The sequence below is a fragment of the Phaseolus vulgaris genome, chromosome 8 (assembly GCF_000499845.2).
Source record: "Phaseolus vulgaris cultivar G19833 chromosome 8, P. vulgaris v2.0, whole genome shotgun sequence".
Classification (NCBI taxonomy): domain Eukaryota; kingdom Viridiplantae; phylum Streptophyta; class Magnoliopsida; order Fabales; family Fabaceae; genus Phaseolus; species Phaseolus vulgaris.
The window spans coordinates 51,534,923-51,558,181 of NC_023752.2; the positions used below are offsets into that span (position 1 = coordinate 51,534,923).

The 23,259-nt window shown below is 33.3% G+C and overlaps 3 protein-coding genes across 7 annotated transcripts; 1 reads left to right on the forward strand and 2 right to left on the reverse strand.

Moving 5' to 3' along the window:
• The first annotated feature begins 6,353 nt into the window (after positions 1–6,353).
• On the forward strand, positions 6,354–10,922 carry LOC137823637 (VIN3-like protein 2). Its single transcript, XM_068628849.1, has 4 exons — positions 6,354–6,697; positions 8,012–8,657; positions 8,919–9,238; positions 9,838–10,922. The coding sequence occupies exons 1-4, from the start codon at positions 6,640–6,642 to the stop codon at positions 10,674–10,676; spliced, it is 1,863 nt and encodes a 620-aa protein (XP_068484950.1). The 5' UTR covers positions 6,354–6,639; the 3' UTR covers positions 10,677–10,922.
• A 1,080-nt stretch (positions 10,923–12,002) lies between these two features.
• Positions 12,003–19,333, reverse strand: LOC137823638 (protein SICKLE). Of its 5 annotated transcripts, none has more exons than XM_068628851.1 (4): positions 19,083–19,215; positions 14,414–14,452; positions 13,939–14,253; positions 12,003–13,244 (listed from the first exon to the last, which is right to left on the reverse strand). In XM_068628851.1, the coding sequence occupies exons 3-4, from the start codon at positions 14,246–14,248 to the stop codon at positions 12,361–12,363; spliced, it is 1,194 nt and encodes a 397-aa protein (XP_068484952.1). In that variant the 5' UTR covers positions 14,249–14,253; positions 14,414–14,452; positions 19,083–19,215; the 3' UTR covers positions 12,003–12,360. The 5 variants fall into 5 exon arrangements, with proteins under 5 accessions (XP_068484952.1, XP_068484953.1, XP_068484951.1 ...); XM_068628852.1 differs by lacking the exon at positions 14,414–14,452 and adding an exon at positions 17,731–17,774 and having other exon boundaries at positions 19,083–19,204; XM_068628850.1 differs by lacking the exon at positions 14,414–14,452 and having other exon boundaries at positions 19,083–19,333.
• LOC137825326 (uncharacterized) lies at positions 16,823–17,617 on the reverse strand. The gene has a single exon (XM_068630999.1). It carries the CDS (start codon positions 17,615–17,617, stop codon positions 16,823–16,825), a length of 795 nt encoding a protein of 264 aa, XP_068487100.1.
• Positions 19,334–23,259: the final 3,926 nt, after the last annotated feature.

Consider the following 23,259-nt stretch of genomic DNA (forward strand, 5'->3'; position numbering starts at 1 on the left):
GATATTGATCCTTCATCTTTCATCATGAAACACAAGTTTGTTTCTTCATTTTCTGTTGAGGAGCTTCTTGTTGAAGAAACTTTATTCTCTTCCCAAGAGATATAGGCTCTTTTACGCTTACTCCTTCCAACCTTCTTGCTGGTTGGTTTTTCTTTTGTTTGATTGTTTGGACAATCAATCTTTATGTGACCTATTCTACCACAACCAAAACAAGTGTAGTTAGAGGAATTAGATTCATTTGGTTTAGGATACCTCTTCTTTTGTTGAGTCCTATCTCTGCCTTTCTTCTTCAGAAATTTGCTGAACTTTCTTGTGAGTAGACTCAATGTTTCATCATGTTCAGCATTATTTGCTTCCTCATTATTATCATTATGTACACTTGTTTTCAAGGCAAGTCCTTTAGTTTTCCTTTCCATTGTCTCTTGCTCTTTCCGTCTTTTGAGCTCTAGCTCATGCTGCATTAATTTTTCAAACAGTGCAGCAGTTGACAACTTAGATAGATCTCTGCTTTCTAAAATTGCAGTAACTTTGGGTTGCCAACTCCTATCAAGGCACTTCAGCACTTTTATAGAGTTCTTATTTGTCAAAAACCTTTCCAAGTCTAATAAGATGGTTTACAATGTGGGTAAACCGCTTATGTACATCAACAATATTTTCTTCAGGTTGCATTATGAAAAGCTCATATTCTTGGATGAGTGAATATTTCCTTGCTCTCTTCACATCATTCGTGCCTTCGCGTGTTACTTCCAAAACTTCCCACATTTCCTTAGCTGATTGCACTGAGATATTCTGAAGACTTCATCCATTGTCAATGCAGAAGTTATGATGTTCTTAGCTGCTGAGTCATATTTAGCCTTTATTCTTTCACTTTCACTCCATTCAGACCATGGTTTCCTCATTGTTTCTTCTTTGACAACCTGCATAAGCACAAAAGGTTCATGGACCACAACATCCCAAATACCAAAGTCAATAGATTCCATGAAAATTTTCATTCTTATTTTCCAGAATGCATAATTTATTCCACTAAACATAGGGGGTCTATTAATAAACGAACCCTCAGCAAAAAGCACTTTAAACTCAGACATATTGCACACAAACTTGAGTAAAATACAAGTCCTAGCTCTGATACCAATTGTTGGGTTTATTAGTGTCTAAGTTCAAGAGGGGGTGAATTGAGCTTATAAAATTTTCAAACAGATTCGGGTTTTTAACAATACAAAGCAAAAGAATCGATTTATTTGGGAAAGAACAGATTTATTTTTCTGCTTAGTTTATCAAGACAGTGTTTCAGTTATATGCCTTCCAGATATTAAGAGAATTAAGCAGCAAGCAATGTATCACATTAATATCCAAAGATGAAAACTAAGAGTTGAATAAAGAAACAATCTTTGAATATTAAACCACATACTTGAATAGAATGTGGCACTTGATTGACTTTGTTTTAACAGAGATATTTACTTCTAATACAACCAAATCAGACACTCAATTAACTACAAGTTATTTAGATGAGTTTTTCAGAATATAAAGAATAGTATGAGCAGACCCAGAAAGAACAAATTTAATTTTAATTGAACAGGTTTATTTTCTGGCAAATCAACACAAGAAACCGTAAATGAGTGCAAAGATTAAGAGAGATTGAACACCACCGTTTATACTGGTTCACTCAAATGAGCTACATCTAGTCTCACCTTACCCAAGGTGAAATCCACTAAAAAAAAGTACAAATCGATTACACAACCTTAAGTTCTTGAACCCTATAAGAACAAGGCATACCTAGCTGAAAAATACTATTTCAGCACTACCAACACTTCAAGAAACACTATCAAGAAGTGTCTTACAATCACTATTACAAATCCAAGAATGATGAAATTCAATACACCTGGAAAGAGAATGCATAATTCTGAAAAGACCAGTAGAACAGATTGCAATACTCATGTGACAGCACCTCCTACCAAGCTTAGGACACACAAGAACAAGCATAGCTTTATTTCTTTTGAAAACTCTTTCAAGAACACGTGCAAATCCTTTTCAACTCACTGAAAACTTTTAATATTTGTTTAAAACTTGATTTCTCTACAAATTTTCAAGTGAGATATGTCTCTCTTTATATAAGAAATGATTTATTATAGACTTTCAAAAAATAGTTTAAAAAGTTGTTATAAAATGAACAGATTTATTTTCACAAAAGGCAAAGAGAGATTTCCAACTGTTGTAGCTCAGTATTTTTATAGCATAAGAGATTGAGTTAAGCTTCTTGGTGCAAAAACAAAGTTATTAAAAAAACTATAAAAACAAGGCACCAGTTTAAAAAAAAAATCTATTCTTTTAAGGAAAACCAGATTCATTTTTTGTGCAGTAAAGCACATTTTGAGAAAAAACATGAGAAAAACATTAAGAAAACATTGTGTTTGATCTTATCACCTTGATTAAGGTTATGAGGTGGGTCACGATGTAAAAAGCTACCTAAACACACTCTAACCTATATACCAGACCATCCAAATACAATTTTACAAGCTTCAAAGCAAGGCACACACTTTGCCACATCAAACACATATATTGTCTTCAAGGAGCATCATCCATCTTCAACAAGAGGTACTCCAACATGCCTCCTAATAGACTCAGCCGCAACACTTAAAGCAGAAAAATACACCATATATGGTAGCTAAAAACCCAACAGAAAACCAGTAACAACATTATAAACAGAGAAAATGAGATCGGGACTACACCTTCACATGACCAATTTTGCATCCGTAGTCAAAAAACCTATACCCTTTATGTTGTCAATTGCATTCTCCTCACCGTGTTGTCTCAAATATAACCACATTTTTATATAAAACCAGAATTCATTTGGGACAAAATAAGTACAAAAAATGAGAACATAACTAAATACATCCTTTAACAAAAGTCAATCATATAAAAGGGAATAGTACAAAGACCTTGTCCCAATATAAATCATAGACAGTACCAACCAAGTCCCAAGCAAAATAAAACACCCACATGAATTAAAAGAAAGAATGCAGGTGCAGAACAAAACCTACAACAAAAATTAGGTGCAGTTATGTGATTATACCTTGTCTCCCCTTCACTACCTCATGCCACGACCAAGCCCTTGCAAGATTCCAAACTCTGTGCACAACAAGAAATTGGTGAAAGGAGAAATTTACCGTAAATGCTAGAAGGAAACAAGAAATACAACAACAAACCAACCATAGAAGAAGAACTTGAACCCACGAGAAAAAGAAGGAAAAACAACCTACGAATTTGAAAGCATATGAAGACACCAACATAAAAGAAGAGCTACCGAATTTAAAGAAAGGGAAATGGAAATGAAGCAAAATCTTACCGAACTCAAACTGCAACACGCCTCATCTTAAGCAACCTAGGTTTTCAAAAGAATGAAGGGAATGCACTAAGAATTATGAGCGCACATACAAAACCACACATCAGATTTTAAAAATAAATTATGTTTTTTAATACTTTACAAACTAAAACAAATTGTGCCTAGCGCTCCACTCTTACATACGAATTTTTTATATGATTTTTTTACAAAAATTATATATTGTTATATAAAAAAAAAATCCTATGTAACAGAAATTTACATATAAATATAATTCTATGTAAAGTATTTATTGTATTACATATATATTTATATCTAGATTTATATTCGTATGTAATTATTGAACAAATTTATTGTAATAAACACCTATCATTAATTTATGAAAGTTGACTCTTATCCTTATACTACCTCAAACCATCTAAAAATACCTTTCAAAGTAAAAACACTAGCTTCACATACAAATAACGTACCAAACTATAGAATATTTACTATCTAAACTAACCCATCCTCCAATAGAATATTAATTCTATAAGAACAATGTTGTAAAGGGTTTAGAATAATTTTATTTATTTTAATGTAACGTGGAATAATTAATATACTATCATAAAAACTTTACGAATATTTGTCCACCTTATATTAAAATACCATTACAAAAGTTTAATATATAATTTGGAAAGAAAAAACAGATAGAAATATGTTAATTAAAGAAAAAAAAAATGGTGCGAAAATAAACACAAAATTGATAATGGAGATATCGAAGAAGATTTTGCAAAGCCTAAACCCTAAAAAGAAATGAGTTGCAGAAGACTTCCTTTTGAGGGAAACAAGAAGAATGAATCTGTGAGAAAGAAGCATGGAAATGAGTTTTTGTGTGTAAGTTGTCTCATGCGTTAGGTGTGGAAACTACTCACAATAAATAAAGAATGTCACATTTTCCATTAATATGCCAAACTCTACTTGCATGTTAAACCTAATCACACTTCTTTTGTTATTCTTCTTCTTTGATGACCTTCACCATGCTAGCAACTTATTAGTCACACTTCAAATATTACATTAAGTTCAACTTTTTAAAAACTTTCAATCAATTAAATACCACTTAGATTTTAGAATATACTTTTAAAATATCTATAGATATCAACAATATTATCTTATATAAGAATTTTTAACTTAGGCAATAATATTAATGAATTTTTTTAAGTCACAGCATTTTTTTGTTGAAGGATAAAATTATAAATGTTAAAAGGAGGAGTTAACATATATGTTAATCTTTATTTTACTTTGCCTAAAAAATTATTAGGGTAATTTATTTGAATTTGTTTTGATAAAGATATGATAACACATAAAATAAAATTAGATTAATCCAAGTTTTTCTTTAGGTAGGAAAATGTAAAAAAAAAGTAGAAATTAATTATACGTATATAATGTTGCAAAAAATAAAAATAAAATGTTTTTTCATTATCATAATTTATATACGTGATTGTTAATCAATTCATAATCCATACGTAATTATGAGTGACTGTAATTTTTTTTTTTTTGTATTATTGTTACCTAATAAATCTTTTTTCTTATTTTTTAATAAAAAATAATACTTTTTATTTCTTTTTATCTTTTCCTTTCTTCTTCTAGTTGCTATTTACTAAAGTATTTAACATAAATATATATCCAAAACTAATACTCAATATATTTAATTAAGTCAAAAAAAATTAAGAAATTATGATTACAATTTTAATAAATATATTTATTATATAATATCAATGTAAATTTAATAATTTTACAGATTTGGATGATATGATAGAAAGTAAAGAAGTGAAAATAAAAAATATATCTAATGAAAAAGATTGTTTGAATTGAGAAAAATAAATAGAGTTAAATAATTTTATTTATTATAATAAAAAATTGGGAAAAAAAACATCCAATAGTAGGTGTATATAACATTTCAAAACAACTTTCTTTTAATAATACAATCAATTTATATATATATATACACTAAGAGGAACACAAATTTACAAATACTAATAGAACACACAAGCGTATGAGTCCACCTTTTTTAAATATTTCTAAAATTTTGTTTACTATTTTTTTGAATATTTTAAAAATTTGTTGTATTCTCATTATTATAAATATTAAGTTATAAATTTATAATAATTATATATAACATAAATTTACAAATATCACTATAAATTTTATTATATATAAAATAGAGTCTCATATTTGAAAAAAAAATATTATTAGAATAATTATTGAAATAAAGATATTATTAAATTATAACAATATTTTTATTAAAAATAATTATTTTTTTATTTTGTAGTATGTAATTTTTTTATTGTGTATTTTATTGGGAAAAATTATTTATATTTAAAAAATTAATTATTTAAAGAGTAAAATAGTAGGAAATGAGGTTTTTTTTCAAAATTTAAACTTTCTAAATTTTTAATTTAAAATAAATAATTATTATATTTATTATATTTTAGTATTATAAAGGATAAAATTGGAAACGAGAGAAAGCCTAAAGAAAAATGAAAGAAGAAAATCCCTTATATATGGTTATAGATATATAAGTCTTCCTTTTTTTACAATCTCTCATTGTCATAAATTAAGAGGTTTTCTTCTTTTTTTTCTTTTCATTATATCATTTATATTTATTCCCTCCTTTTCGTCTTAAAAAACAATTCTATATTGTGGAAAGTAAATAAAGGTTTAGAATAAAAATTGATTAACACTAACCTAAGTGTGAAATATGAAAAACATAACTTAGACCCATTATTAATATATTATATCATTTTTTAATTTTAATTCAATTTTATCACTAAGTTAGAAAATGAAAATGACCTATGATATGACAAATTTACGAATAACGTACGTTACATGAGATTTAATGTACAGGTTTAAACGGTAAATCATTCAATCTAAAAATTTGCTGAATTTATTAAGAAAATGTGAATATCAAATGAGATTTTAGTGATATGATATAGACAATGAAAGCTTGGTATAAAAATCATGTGTTAATTAATTAGTTGTAAGAACCCTAATCCACGAAAAACCCTTTTATTATTTCAATTTTTGGCACTTGTGTTTCCGAGTTTCCCTTTTCGGGAATTACGTTATACCAAATCACTCGTCACAGCATAAATTTTGTATCCTAGCATTGAATGCACAATTACATGCCACTCCTTCTATCTTTTTCTCTCACTCTCTTTCTCTCTCACTCTCACTCTCTTTCTCTCTCACACCAATACCAATAGATCACCAATGCCGCTACACAGTCTCAGATAAAACTGCAAATTCTTGTGTGAGTGAGAATCATGAGCGGAGAAGAGAGCAAGGGTTCTGCTTTTCTGGGAACCAACACCCCTTATTCAGGTTACTTTTCGCTCATCACTTTCTCTCTCCTGGTGTTTCACTATCTGGGGTTTTACGTTTTTTAGTATGTAAAAAAAAACCATGAACTTTAACGTTTTTTTACTTTGTTTTCTGTTGTATTTCCATTAAATAAATCGTGGGTGTTCTTCAGTTCACAATGTAGGTTATAAAAGTTTCATTTTTGGTCATTTGCATTATTGCTTTGGTGGTTTGTGTAGCTGGGTGCTTTTACAAACCTGTTTTCATCAAACAACTGTTGGAAAAATGGGAAATTTGTAAAGCTAAATGGTTTTTCTTTGAAGCCACACTTGGCTAGTTATATAAAAATTAAATTTTTTTTCTACTTTCCTCATTTTTTTTCTACTTTCCTCATTTTTTTTAATGTTTTCCCTAAAAGCAGTTCTGGGCTATGTGGATAAATCCCTTAAATCCCGTAGGTGGTTGTACAAGTGTATCATACAGATTTTCTCCCTAGGTTGAGACATCTCTTTTCATTATGTATATATGCATGTCCCAGGTTGTGCCTCTAGTGAATCTCTCTGATCACGGATTACCAATTTCTCCACTGAATAGTTCGGTTGCTAGCTCCAAGTTTTACTGATATTATCTGACGATTTTGTAACTTTAATTTCAATCGTTGAATTGTTAATGCAGTTGATAGTTGTCCTGAGTCGTTTCAATCTTTTATCTTCGACAAGCTTTTCTTTTTATCAAAGGTAGACCATAGAAATATGGTTAATTGATTTGTGACTGTTGTTATTCCGAAGGCAAAATGTTGTTCGTTTTTATGCCTGCCACTTGTGTTGGCGCCCCGCTCATTACATTGACAAATTAGGAATGGGAAATGGAAGTGTGTTTAGCTGGGTGTGCTGTCCAATTCATAATAATGATAATAATAATAATGCAGCTGGAATTGAAGTGTACGAACTGTATTAGAGGTTAATGCAGATGAGAATTCAGTTTTTTAATATTCAGGATGCATGTTGATGGATCAATTACTACCAGGTTGTTGTTATTGTTGCATTATTTTGAGTTAATGTTTGGTTTGTAAAACTATATGTTAAACACACTATAATGGTTTATTTCTCTTCTGGCTTGCACCTTCTGCATATATTATTGTAGTCTTTTCTTTTTGTAAACGTATTAGATATTTTTGGCAGGTGATAAATATAGTGTTTAATTCACAAGAGGACAGTCATGCATATTGCAAATTTGTTAAATATATTTCCATACAAATCGTGTTGAACTTCATTTATCGGCAGAACTTTAGACACATAATGAAGTTCAAGCTAACAATGTTGTATTTCTCCACAGGTTTTCTTCTTGACCCTGCAAAATGGGGTGTGCTGAGTTTGCCTGAAAAACAAAGACTAGTCCATGAGATTGCTCGACAGTCAAAAGATGCCTCTAATTTGCTTCAGACATTTACACGCAGGGAACTTCTAGAAATAATCTGTGCTGAATTAGGCAAAGAGAGGAAGTACACAGGCTATACCAAGAGTCAAATGATAGAACATCTTCTGAAGATAATTTCTAAGAACTCTAACTTGCATGTCATCGGAAATATGCCTGCTCCTACCAGAAGTTGCATTGGATCTAAAAGGAAAAAGAAACCTGCATCTGAGGATTTACAACAAGCTCCTCTAGAGAACATTAAAGAGGAAATAGTAAAAACCTTTTTGTGTCAAAATGTTGCATGCAAAGCTACATTGAATCCAGAAGATTCTTTTTGCAAGAGATGTTCTTGTTGCATATGTCATTGCTATGATGATAACAAGGATCCTAGTTTGTGGTTGACCTGCAGCTCCGATCTTCCCAATGAAGAGTCATGTGGAATGTCCTGTCATTTGCAATGTGCTTTGAGTAATCAAATGTCTGGCATTTTGAAGGGTAGTTGTGGTATTAAGTTAGATGGAGCCTTCTGTTGTGTTTCTTGTGGAAAAAGTAATGAACTGATGAAGTAAGTTGGTTATATACATTTGTTATTCCCGCATTCAAAAGTACAATATGCATTAGATAATTATATGCATTCATTATTCGAATTTTTATCACTCACTCATAAACCCTATTAATAACTTGTCATCTGTTCACGTTATTGGGAAAACTGATTAACAAAAGAAATGTTATCACAAAGTTTCATATTAGTTGTCTGCTGCAGTGTAAGGTGGCTCTTGTAAGATACAGTTTTGATTTTTTTTTAATGGATGTTTGGATTTTACAGGACATGGAGAAAGCAATTATTGGTTGCCAGAGAAGCGAGAAGAATGGATATACTGTCTTTGCGAATATCCCTGGCTCACAGAATTCTTGTAGGAACAGAAATGTACAAGGAACTGCAAAAGATTGTAGAATCTGCTCTCAAATTACTGGAGAATGAAGTGGGATCACTTGATCATGTATATGCGAGGATGACACGGGGAATTGTAAGCAGGCTTTCGTGTGGTGCTGAGGTTCAGAGATTGTGCTCTACTGCAATTGAATGTTTTGATTCAAATTTTTCTGACCTTCTCTCTGTTTGTGTGGAAAAGAAAGATGCACCAAGTAAGCTTTTTATTGTATTTTTAATGGTCATTTTATTGAAAATGCCAGGCAGAACCAGAATCTTGATTTTCATGATAAAATACAGTAATCTTGAAATTTTGGTTCCAGAATAATATGACGACTCTCTCAATATGGAGGAATAAAGGGAAGAACTAAATAATTTTACATTTTCAGTTTCTCTTCAATATGGAGATTTCAGTGCTTTACACATTGGCAAGTCTCATTCCATGGTAGACAATGATTGAGATGAATGAGAATATGAAGTTGCATTTCTTCCATATGATCATATGTATATGACAGCATGAGAGATGATAAAATAAATCAATTGAACCATTAAACAATGTTGTTTTGGCTGATGCTTATTTCCGTTTCACCTTATTTTTCTGTAGAAAAAAAGAGGATACAATGAAAAGAATACTCTCCGGAGTGATTATTATATAGTCCTGTTTTTCATATGGCCCATAAACATTCCTCTGCATGCATTTTATAGGCGGGAGTATCATTACCTGAAAGCAGCACTGGCTTTTTTTCCTGCATTACTAAATTTTGCTTTAAGTTACCCACGCTGAATTGACTTTTCTTGTGACTTTATTGGGCAGCATGTTCAATTCGTTTTGAAGAGTGTCTTCCTACTTCAGTGGTTATCGTGCTCGAGTACAATGACAAACTTTTAAAGAACTTTCTAGGCTGCAGGCTTTGGCACCGAGTATCAACAACAGACTACCCTGAACAACCCACCTTCATTTTCTTGAGGCCAGAGAAAAGATTCAAGCTAGAAAACCTCCATCCTTCAACTGAGTACTTTTGCAAGGCTTCTCTGTTCAGCAGCACAGGGATTTTGGGTGCTGCAGAAGCTAAATGGGTGACCCAGTGTGAGCCCACCAATTCTGCAAAAGCTATAGCTTGTGGCGGAAATCGATTTCGATGGTCACCGCAGAGATCCTCAGGTACAGGAGTGGAAATGTGTGCACAGGACCATATAACCACAGAGTCTGCCAATTCTGACATGAAGTTATCATCTCGACAACATCCTGGGAAACCCATCATTTTGAATATCAGGGGCAGGTTTGAAGAGTTCCTCTCCAAGCCTCAGTCGCTAGAGCCTTTTTCATATAAAAATCTTGCTGCAGTTTCACCTTCCACACCTTCTAAATCTTATGAAATGAGGCAAATTCCTGGTTTGAATTCTAGAAAGCGGTCGAAGGAAAATGACTACGAGTATTCTGTGAGGGTGGTGAAATGGTTGGAGCATCTAGGCCACATAGATGAAATCTTCAGAGTAAGATTTCTGACTTGGTTCAGCCTTAAGGCTACTCAACAGGAGAGAAGGGTGGTTAGTGCTTTTGTTGATGCATTGATTGACGACCCAGCAAGCTTAGCAGACCAGCTCATACACACTTTCAGTGATGAAATATGTTGCGAGCAAAAACCCTTGTGAGGATGTGTTCTACACTAAATACTTCTGAGCACTGAAAGATTGGAAAGAAAGTTTGTTATGCTTTGTGGGAGTTATAGGGACAGTCCATGGATGAGGTTTTTTCAAGTCTTCATTTCTTCTTCCTGCAGGAAGTAGTTTAAGGTCTTTATACCATTTAGTTTCCATTACGTACTACTGCTCACTGGACTCATTGTTGGATTATATCACATATCCCCACAAAAGCGCTCTACCTTAAATTTCTCCTCACATTCTATTACTTATCTAACAATGGATATGACTTAGGGTGTGCTTGTTTTTCATTTTAGTCACATTCTAACTTACTTTCCAACACAAACCGTAAAAGGAACATAGACGATGGATTGGTGTTTAGTTGGAAGCAACTACAGAAGAAATACTCTAAAAAGAAAGTAGTAAGATCGTCAATAGTGAAATTGAGTGCGGTTTTAAATTATTATAACAAAATTTATACTAAATATAAAAATACTGGGAAAACAACGAAAAATCCAAAATTAAAGCAACTCGTAAATGTCAAGGTTTACCTACGCAATCCCTATTAATCTAAAGAAAAAAGACTTGTTAATGTAATAATAAGTAAAAAATTACGAAAATATGAGTAAAGGGAACATAAATTTGATAAGAAATTGGAGAGGTAAACCACTAAATCCAACAGAGTGGAACATTAAATTTTGACCAATACTGCATCCGTTAATAACGCTCCGCTATTTGGAAACCTTACTGCCCAAGCCATCTCGCCATGGCACACCTATTAACCTGTATGATTGTGTTTGATTAAAATTAAAATTCATTTACGATAACATGAACTTGGAACTACAGTGTTTTTATTTTTGTTTGCTATTCTCCGAATTCGTTCACTCACAGTTAAGTCATTACAAATGATTTTGCCTTATTTTTTTTCCGATATTGAAGGGTGGAAAAAATTGTATTCCCAAAAAAGATAACGTAAGAAATATTTTTTTCAACCACTTAAATTCTACTTTAACTCTTATTTTTCATTCTAATTATTTTAAATTTTATAAACATTCTTTAAAATGATAAAATATATGCTAACAATTTTTAAGAATACTCCCGAAAATAATATTCCTAATAATGATATCATTAAAAATGTAATTTATAAGGATTTCATCTTCTCTAAATATCAATACCTTGTAGTAGTAATACAAACAAGATTAACATGGGTAAAAAATTGTGAAAGACGCAAATGTGATGTTAGTGATGGTGAAAGTCTAATTTGAAAAACATTTCCATAATACCCTTAGCGGCCCATTAGATGCTCACTGCATCACAATATAGACAGGAATATAGCACTTGAGTAAAAGCATTTGATTGTAATTTCAACACGTATCAGCGCTCCACATGTGATTATAATTTTGCAGTTTCTACTTTCTAGCCAAATGATGCATGGATTTTTTTTATCTGCACCAGTACATTTTTAGATAGTACAAAATCAATTGGACGTCAACTGATCAAACCGTGCCATGTACCAAATACATCCCTAAAACTTTCTCACGTTTGTGTATTAGTTAGTACAAACAGTACCGCCAAATAGCTGACCTCCTTGACATTAATCTATGAAGTGACTTCAGATGATTTATTTAGTTTTTTCACTGGCTGGAAATTCATTTCTCTGTAACATCATGATGGGCCCTTCATGAATCAGCTGTCATCATACATTTTCTGCATCATTGGCAGCTTCATTGAATGCAGCAGCCAAGTACTCAGCAAGGCTTGGTTCAGAACTGGACTTGACAGAAGCAGCAGATGATCCCTCTCCTATTGTACTCTTTGATTTTGAAATCCAGGGTTTTACTTTCTCAGGTATATGTGAAGTATGTAAAGAACCAGTAATTGCCTCCCATATTTTAGGCTCTAAACGGTTCCACGGATCTTCAACCATGGAGCTCTTGTAAAATCGATTGGGACCAGGACCTGCGTTTTCATTGGACCAACGACCATGAAAATTTGGTCCTCGTCCACTACCCTGTTCTGAAACAGAGCTGCGAGGGTTGTGCCATATACCCCTGCCTCGCGCTTGACCAGGGCTAGGACTGTAACAAGGTCTAGGACTGCTCCTGTATCCAGGAGAAGGATTGGAACTGTAACTGGGCCTAGGACTGTTCCTGTATCCTGGAGAAGGATTGGGACCGTAACTGGGCCTAGGACTGTTCCTGTATCCTGGAGAAGGATTGGGACTGTAACTGGGCCTAGGACTGTCCCAATCTCCTGCGGAAGGATTCGGACTGTAACTGGGCCTAGGACTGTTCCAGTCTCCCGGAGAAGGATTCGGACTGTAACTGGGCCTAGGACTGTTCCTGTATCCTGGAGAAGGATTAATACTGTAACTGGGCTGGTGAGCTATACCCTGCAGTGCAGAGTTATATAATGGACCACCTGATGGTTCGAATCTAGGATTTGGATATCTACCACCACTTGGTGGATGGAATAGGAAGTTATCGTGAGCAGGACCTCTAGGTCCACTCAAATCCAGGTTTCTATATGCTGCTGCTGATACTTGAAAGGGAGGCAGAGTCATCTGTGGATTTGTTGATTCTGTTATATCAATCAATGAATAACAATTGTCATTGAGGAAAAGACAAGGTAAATCTAGATAGTAGAGTACACGAGAAATTCGAGGTAGTTAAAACTAAAGAACATATAAAACTAACTAAAAAGCAATGCTGCATACCTTCAGTCAACCATTATTAAATAAAAATGGACCAGAGAAACTTCTCATAGGTTAAAGAGTAGCATGAAGTTTTGGTCCTTGAAAGATTGGGACTGCGTCATTTGAATCATCCAAAAATATTTAAATTACCATATAAATTGGTACCTTTAAAAAATCCAAATTGGACTCCACCAAATCCTTTAGGCTACATTGATATTACATAATCTTCGGAAGACTAGATTTCCTACTTGATTGAGTCAAATTTCAAAACGGTGTAGATTGTTGTCAATTGATGCAAATAATCTTCTGAAAACTTTTTCAATGTAAAAAATCAACATTTGAAGGGTAAACAACATATCAGGCTACTTGCTAAATAGGTGTCAAAGGGGAAGGGTGTTGAGGGATTGTAAAGTCCTCATTTCATTATGCATGGACGTAGTATAAGTAATATTCACCATAAATCAGGCTTATTATCTTAGTGCTACATGAATCTACAAGACTGAGTGGATAGCTACTTATACAAATCAAATTAAAGGATACCAACGTCAGTTAAACAGTAACTGATAAACATATCAGTACCTGGATGTGGTGATGAATATTGTGCCATAAGAGAACCACCAACATTTGGAGGGAAACTATCTGGTGCAGCCTGGATACTGGTATTGTTCCTTTTGTTAGAAGAGAAGGCACTCATCGGATCTGTATAAAAGTCAAACCTTGGAGCAGCATATGATTTATCCCCTGATGGCATAGATAAAGGAGTTTCAATCAGGGGATTTGAGAGAGAACCGGGCATCGCAAAACCTTCCACACCACCAGAAACTTCAGCATGATCAGCTTGTGTGCGCATTTCTCTCAGCCTTTTCTTCCTCTGCTCTGAATCCTCCATGTAACCTGAGAATCCAAAGGGTAATTACAGCCACAATATGAATAGGCAATAATAGCCGCCATAAAATTTGTCACAAACACAAACTAAAATCACTGCTCGAAACAGCAAAATCAATAAGCAAAACAAACAACTCAAAAAACTGTTAATTTTGTAGGTAAATAGTACCTTGTCATATCCCAAATTTTTATTTAAAGCACCCTTTACCTATTTCAGAAAATGCATCAGACAGCACTGGTCAAAATTTGAACCATTTCACTCCAAACACTGGATAGTAAATCACAACATAGATTAACAAACACATGCAAGACTACCTTCAAGAACTACAAATATTTCTGCACAGTGGGAAATATCTTGTAAAGGAGAACAATCATTAAGCCAGTTAACTGCAAACTAATGAGTATGAAATTGCCAAAAGTCAAACTTTAACGAGCTAACAAACGTTGAGTCAAAACTCAAACTCAAACCAAATTCTGATAAGCCTGTTCACGGATCAGGTCCAGCATAAAAACTGAACCAAACTGCTTATTCTTGAAGAATAAAATCAAACTGAGTTCTTGATTCAGTAAATCATTTTTAATTCATAAAGTGGATCTTGTTCTATAAACCTGTTTAAAACCACTGAACCGGTTTTAGCATTGTGAACTGGTTCTGACTAGTTCCCAAACCACTTCAAAAATATATTTCTCCCAGTGTAAAAACAGTTCAAGAATCCTTTTTTTTTATGAACAGTTCAAGAATTGCTCTTTTGCCTATATCCACAGTTCAAAAGAACCTTTACCCAACATACAGAAGAATATTGTAAAAATAGTGTAATAATAATCAAACGGCCAAGGACAAGACTGCTGAACATGATGGTAAACTTTATTCTGCCTTCATTATTAATAACAAAGGTAACATGCGCACCATTCACATTATAAAACATTTATGCCAGGAAAAGATACCATAGTTATCAATCCTCAAAAGTGAAGTAGAATGTTAGGCCCAAATCACTTTAGTGGGATGACCACTATTTTGAGGATGATAGATACAAGATAAGTAATTTATTGTATACATTATAAACGGAAAAATTAAAAAAGAGAACTTGTAAATGTAAGGGGTTGAAACCTATAAACATAGGAATGTTGTATAGTTAAAAGAAGCAATCAAGACTGAAGAAGTGAGTAACAGAGCAACTAAAAAGAGAGTATGAAGAGTTAATCTAACAGGAAACGAAGTTCCTAACTTTTACAAACAGAACATTTTAAAGAAGTTGAATTTAGACTGTGTGCAAAATAAAAATATACTCAGTTGCAATATATTTATTCTCGATTATAAAAACAACTTATGAATCTTACTTTTGCAAATAACCAATGTTATCAAGACCATATTAAGCATAACTGGAGGTCTACCCGTCTCACACCATGCCATGAATCAACTCTTCCCAAAAGTTTGAGCATTTGGGCAAAGGAAAATGAATGGTTATACATAAGCACGGCAAAAGAGGGAAAATATTTACTAGTTCACTTTCGGTCTATGAGGCTCGGACATACCTCTTAAATGGCGTATCCGTGTCGGACACTCGTAAAACACTTGTAGGACACATATCCATGAAGTGTATAATTCAAAAAATATTTGTTAGATTTCTAACAATTCTAGAACGGTTATAACGCAATTTTAAAAAGGAGAAATAAAAATCTTTTTGAATCAGACATAAGAAACAACTTTCTACTACAAAAGAATACTGAACATAGTTCTGCACAAATCTTTATTATCAATTTATATAATTCATAATTATAATATATATATATAAGTGTGTCCCTATATCCTACATTTTATTGATTATACGTATCTCCGTGTTCATGTCCATGTCGTATCAATGTCCGTGTCAGTGTTTGTGCTACATAGCTTTCAATATAAAAGAGACTATGTACCTTTCAAAAGATTAATAGATAACATCCTGTAAAAATTGCAATAAGAACAACTAAATTAACAATCAATTGATCAAAATTACAATTGAAACTTCAATTCAAGTTCATTAGAACTAAAAATCACCTTGCTGGAACCTACAGAACTAGGTCACGCTGACTATGAGAAGAAGAGTCTTAATATCAGGTAAAATCAAATAGAGGGTAAAAGTAACAATAACTGCAACCTCAAACTGAATTTTATAGCAAGTAACTCCTTATATCCTATAGCAAGCATTTAACTCAAAATAGCATGTGATTTTTTGTTATTAGAAAAGTGATCCAACAGATCTAATACACCGATGAATATAGGAAGACAAGGTGCAAGAGCAAACACATAAAACATTTGAAGAGAAATGTAGCCAATCTTGCAGTCAAGCTCAAGCCTTACTCTATCACATTTCTCAATTTTGTATAGTTCTATAACCTTATATGTCTGTCTCTACCCACTCTCCAACTTCAAATAATCCCATCTAACAATCAATAGGACAAATTCATAATGTCATTCTTATTCGATAACATCAATTTATTCATTAACTATATTGATTCACACTCACCACTTAAATATTGTGTAGTCTATAATAAAGAATTTGCTATTACTCTGATGATTCTCCTCTACCAACTGGAGGCATCAATTTATCAATTTCCCATGTATCTCCCGCATCAACAACTTAGAATTAGCAACAATGTGTTTGCTTTTATAAACAATATCTCTACATAATTCATGTCTAGGAGTTGGCCTCACTGTTCTTAATTGAAAAAGGGGATTTCTTACAACATTACTACTATACAACTCTCTGGCTGGATGGACATGCTTCCACCAGAAATCATACAGTGCTATTTTCATTACATCCCAATACTCTGCATCACGATGTAACCTGAATAGACTACTACCATTAGGAGTCCAAACATAAAAATCCATCCAATCCCTTCCTAGAATCTCCATTAAACCCTGAGCTTGAGGGATATAATGAATTGGAATTCGAGACCAAGGGAAAGCTTTACTTATGTCCCCATCGAAATATGGACACTTTATCTCCAGTATTCCACGAGAAGGCAATCCATGCACTAGACTGTCAATTACACCATCTGGTGAAGCAGCAAGCCAGCTGTCTTCTGGGTGTGAATCATAGACTTGAAATTCAGGAAACAACACTGTATTTCCAGTTATCAGTTTGTATCTTTCAAGTGCTTCCTCCTCTTTGATATTGCTCCAACAGGTGGCAAGATTTCCAGAGAAAGGTTCAATAGCACCAATCTTCTCTAACCACAGCTGGACCCTTTGCCGACGCCAAAACCCAATAGCAGCAGCAAAAGTGCTAGCTGTCAATTTGTTTCTCCTAAGTGCTTGCCAGTTTTTAAACCAATGTTGAAGGCAGCTAGCTTGAAGGACTGAATAAGTTTCAACAGATGTGTATTTTAACATGCTACCAAGTGAGTGCAATTTTCTAAAAGGTTTTTTGAAGCTCAGGTATTGGTATTAGTTTCTCTAATAACCAACCAGCACAGAAGCGTTACTACTAAAGTTTCTCTTATTACTTAGACATGCAACAAGTGCATCCACATAACAGCAACTTTGGTGCCTGAAACATTGCAGCCAAACATGAGAGAATGAAGAAGCAATTTTACCATCGTTAAAGAAGAGATAAACTGTCACTTGAACTTTAGATGTAAGCTAGGCAACAATGGAATAGGTAAATGGTATTTAAGAGAACAACAATGTATATGGCAATGGTAAGTTTTCTACAAACATTTAACACATATATGGTTTCATTCCCAGCTAGCAAAGAACCAGTAGTAGAAAGCTCAACCATTGAAACTTAAAATCAAAACAGCTTCCCACATTAAAGTTCAGAGGAATTCTAAAGTATGTGATGATTGTGGCATTTCATTAAACATAATGACACAGGGATTCACAAACCCACAGAAACAGAACAGACCTAAACCATAAAGAACATTGAAGAGGAGTTGATGTGAGAAAGAAGGAGGTGCAACATAGGTTTTACCAAAAGTGATGAAGTTGACAGTGGATGTGATGTCTTGGATGAATTATGATGGTGATGGACACGGAGAAAGAGAGAACTGGGGAAACGTCCTAGTGTTAAATAACAGTCAGATAGATGACGTACAAATTAATTATTTGTTTTACTGTTGAGAGGTTTTTTTTTTAATATTTTGAGGTAGGAATAAATTTATTTGATTTCAAAACTAAATGGACTGCATTCTCACCTTAAGAAAAATTGAGCCAATATTCAGCTACATACAACTAACAGAGATCAGAGTGGGAGTCTCTAAAAAAAAACTAAATATTCCACTGTTACAGTTAGTCTGTATGAGAAAAATGGACCAACAGAAACAACGTAAACCGAATAGGTTTTCAAAAAGGCCATTAACTGGAGTTCAAGCCGGTAACAATTAGTGTGTTTGAACAACACACAAGAATTGATTCTACCTTACGAAATCATTGTGAAACCATGAAAAAGTAGAAGCAACTATTTGTTGCTTCACCTTGACCATGAAGAATCTATTCCAAAACAACACAAAATCGAGTGCAACCCAGTTTTAGTAAATAATATCCCCAACTAACTTCAATTACTCAGAGGAAATCATTGAACTCCAATCTCTTAGACACAATCTCTTCAAACTAAAATGCTTGAAGTTTTAACATATTTTAAGTACGTGCAGAGGTAAACACTCAGCGAAAGAGCTGACAAAGAGTCAAATCAAACATCACACAATCAGCACAACAACGATGGAAAATTTCCAAAGAGAACAAACATCCCCTTCATGGGTATTTTTCTTCCTAACCTAAAATCACACAATTCAGAAAAACCATAAATGCGCGACAAAGATTTTGATGTAACAAAAAAACGTTTAAAAGCAAAACTCACAGTGATTCGGTCTTCGATCCTCAAATCCTTCAGCTGAAAGCTTGGGAGAAAGCCGAGAATAGAGTTATGAGAAAAGCGGGAAAAAGATTGAGATTAGGTTATGGCAAAATAAAAGAGTGTGAGAAAGAGAAACGTAGAATTACAATAGTAACCCTCTGAATCGCGTTAGAGACGAATTGAAACGCGATTCACTGACACGGTAGCGTCGATGAAGTTGAGGCCCACGTTATCATTTCCCATTAAAAATAACTAGTATTTAGACACTATAAATGTATATTTATATAATTAAAAATAATATTTCGAAGTATATAAATTATACTGTTACAATTAATTTTAATTGAAACTATTTTTTTAGACCACTTGTTCAATAAATTAAATTTAAAAGAAAATTAAGTAAACAATTTAATATATGAACTATGACGCAAAAGTATATCTTTTTGACAAAAATAATCACTTAGACAACTCACTTTTTAAGAATAAAATGGTCACTAAAAAAATAAACTTTTGTATTTATAAAAAAATAAAAATATAAGACAAGTGCAAAAAATTTATTAGGTCTCAAAATATTTTGGTTCAAAAAAGATTTTAGAAAAAATCATATAATGAAATTATCAAGAAATCAAATTAAGTAAATTGCTGTAAACTTTATTATATGTTTTCAATTTCTAAAAAAAATTAAGAAACTCTTTATTTATATAAACAGTGGTGAAAAGTAATGATAGAAAAACTATAATGAAAAGTTACATAAGAGATTTAATATTAAGAGATACAGATTTAATATTAAGAGTTAATATTAAGAGTTACACTAGATTTAGTTTTAAGTAAAGTCTTATATTTAAAATTTGTTAATAAAAAATAATACAAAATTGATATTTCAATAAGATAAAAAAAAAATAGTCATTTTTGTTAAAATATTTTATAGTAAAAATTTGATAAAATATTATGATACATTTACATACATATTAGATAGAAAATAGGTGTAAAATAAAATTTTAATTATTTTTAATCTAACCTTCTAACAATTTTCGTACTTGAATTCTTTTATATTTTTATCTTAATTGAAATAGGGATGAAATTTTAATTTTTCAACAACAAAAATAGATTTTTTTATAATTAATGAAATTTTAATTTAAAAAATATTACACATACTACCTCTTATGCAGAACAAACCAGTAAAATAAGCTTGCATTCCTTATGTGGAACAAACCTAAATAGGACGAACCTATGCAAGATGGATCAATCTACATTGTCTCCCCTGTTAGCTTCGGCTTCATGTAGACGCATTGTCTCCCCTGTTAGCTTCAACTTCATGTAGGATTGTCTCCCCCATTAGCTTCAACTTCATGTAGGTTCATTCGAAAGCTCTAATGCCAAAGATCATCCATTAAAATTGTGTTTGATTAAAACAAAATCATTTTAGTATTTTGGGTATGTTCTTGATAAGGAGATGGGACCTAGAGAACTGTTGACTGTCTTCGTTTCCCTCCTTCTTGTCGGGCAGTCAACTCGAACTTTAGCTTGCTCCTTTTCACCTTAGCGCTACTCCTTCAGGTCTCGGCCGCTCTATTCCATGTGAATGCCGAATGGGGGGATACTTGCAGAAGGCACTCCAAGGCTCAAGTCAGCAAAGAGTGCCGAGATACTGTGCTACCTCTTTGTTGTTTGCTCTGAGATCCGAGCATTCTCTCGCCCTCCTGTTGTATTCTCAGTTTTCGGCTTTTCTTTAAGGTTAGTGATGTCTTCCTTGTCTCGGCCAAATTCTTCTTCTTCTGCTCCCTTTTCTCCCCCTTCTTGTGTGTTCTTCTTCCTTTTCTTCGTCCTTTGGGTCCTTTACAACCAACTCCTTGTAAGGGGGATGATCCGGCTATAGTCATTGACTGGTCGGACTTCCCCCAGCAAGCTATTTCTCGGGGCAGGTTTTAGTTGAGTTAATCCTAAGGTTATGGAATCTCATATACCTTTTCGATCGAGGCTTCTCGATTTTAAAGGAGGGCGGGCATTCCAGTTTCTTTAGTGTTGAGCCTTGCCTACCGACCGAGAGTGTCTGTATTGGGAGACCAGGTACCAGTCCTCCCTTTTTCTACATGTACTCCTGCCTTTTTTCGGACTTGCATGTCTCTCTCCCCTTTGACAGCTTCACAATGGGCGTCCTTCAGACGCTTAATGTGGCGCCTACCCAGCTTCACCCAAACACCTGGGCGTCCATTCAGGCCTTTCGCCTGTTATGTGACGTCTTGCGTTTTCACCCCTCTCCTTCTTCTTTTGTAAGTTATTACACGTCTCATCCGACCAATCATGTTTTGTAGCCTTCATTAATCGGTCGGTCGGGGTGTGCTCTCTTTAACTCCTTTGCCACCTCTTACAAAAAGTTTAAAAAAAGGTTTGTCAAAGTCTGTGTTCGGCCAAAGGCGACGACCTATTTCTTCGATGAGACCGATCGGTCGAGGTTTCCCCTCTACTGAACCAACCAGCCCCGCAATTTTAAGGAGTGGCTCGACCAGGTGGGGGTGACGAGTGTTAGAATATATGACCTTAAACAAGAGGGGGATGAATTGTTTATGAAAGATTTTCGCAAACTTTGAAGGTATAATGAAGTTCAAAGCAGAATCACAGATATAGAAATTCATAAAGCAATCAATTAAAACTATTTAAGTTGATTAACAAAAAATCAACTGATTGTTTTTGCAATTCAACCAGTTGTTTATAACAACAAAATTGAAAACAACTTAAAAACATAAATTAAATGAGTTAAAGGTAAGAGAAAAACACACAAGCAATTTATATTAGGTCACTCTTATCCCAAGAGCTACATCCAGTCCCCAGAAACCACTTGGTATCTACTATGCAATCAAAATCCAAATTACAAACATACCACCAAAGAAATGACCTTGAACACCTCAAGACACACTTCCTTTGGCACACAAACACCACAGAAATCAGAACAACCTCTGATTCTGCACTTACACACCAGTATTTAGAAAATACAATAAATTCATAAAGGATTACACCTAATGAAGATCAAATCAAAAGATTACAACAATCCTATTTCACTTCTTTGAGAAAACCCAAAAATTTGAATGCAAATCTTGAAAACTCAAATTTGTTTTCACACTTTCACAAAATGTCTCAAACTATTATCAAACTTGAGAGTATATCAACCTCTTTAAATACTCTAAAAGGTATTAAAAACATTTAAAGCAGGGGCATATTCAGTTAGAAAACATTTAAAGCTGATTTGCAAACATAACAAAAATTTTGTTATGGGTTTTCAACAATCAATCGGTTGAATCCTCAAAACAACCAATTGAATTGGTTTGACAACAAAGTCAACCAAGTCAAACAACTTCAAACCCTTTTCAAAAACCTCTAAATGATAAACAACTAATTGAAACGACAAAACAACATGTTGTTTTTCCATTTCTTCATAAAACAATCTTTTTCAAAAAGGTTTTGATTCCAAACTATTTTAGATTCAAACAAAGAGTGGATTACACATCATTCTATCCAAAACTCACCCACACACACATCAACATCAACCTTCTATCAAACACTATGGATTTGGAGACATCAAAGTTTCACCTACATACTGATAAAATATTAAATATTGTTTTATTTTCTGTTGGGCCTATATGTAATATGTTTTTATTCATAGATCCAGTTAGTCTTTTCTTTTTCTGCACCCCATGTATATAAGGCAACTTTACTCTTTTATTTTAATAATATAACATAGTTTAGCTTTCTTTTCAACGTTTCCTCTCCTTTCTTCTCTGTTCTTATCTATTCTTCTCCGTTCTTATCTGTTCTTCTCTACTCCATTGCTTCCTGCAGAATCACCCAAGCTTCTTTTTATCTTTTCTGTAATTGCCATTGATATATCCTGTAATACATACACCTATGACATAACTTAGTCTTTCCAATTTTTGAAAAAATAAATAAATCATTGTTCACTTATAATATAAATTAGGTAATCTTATATTGCAATGCCTACATACCTCCTTGCATCTTTCAAATCCAACATATTTGGTTTGACTTGTCTTCACGTTTCAAGACTTCTAATTAATCATTCACATTTTCATAATCGGTTTTCAACCAAATTTGCACCCCTTCATCATGCATTACTCACTGTTTGCCTACAAGATAACAAAAGCGTGACTTCATATTAACCTTCAAGATATTC

Coding starts and splice junctions, on each gene's coding strand:
- LOC137825326 (XM_068630999.1), bottom strand. CDS start 17,617: ATGTTAAAATACACATCTGTTGAAACTTATTCAGTCCTTCAAGCTAGC.
- LOC137823638 (XM_068628850.1), bottom strand. CDS start 14,248: ATGGAGGATTCAGAGCAGAGGAAGAAAAGGCTGAGAGAAATGCGCACA. Junction 13,245..13,938: donor ATATTCATCACCACATCCAG/GTACTGATATGT, acceptor TTGATATAACAG/AATCAACAAATCCACAGATG.
- LOC137823637 (XM_068628849.1), top strand. CDS start 6,640: ATGAGCGGAGAAGAGAGCAAGGGTTCTGCTTTTCTGGGAACCAACACC. Junction 8,658..8,918: donor AAAAGTAATGAACTGATGAA/GTAAGTTGGTTA, acceptor TGGATTTTACAG/GACATGGAGAAAGCAATTAT. Junction 9,239..9,837: donor GGAAAAGAAAGATGCACCAA/GTAAGCTTTTTA, acceptor TTTATTGGGCAG/CATGTTCAATTCGTTTTGAA.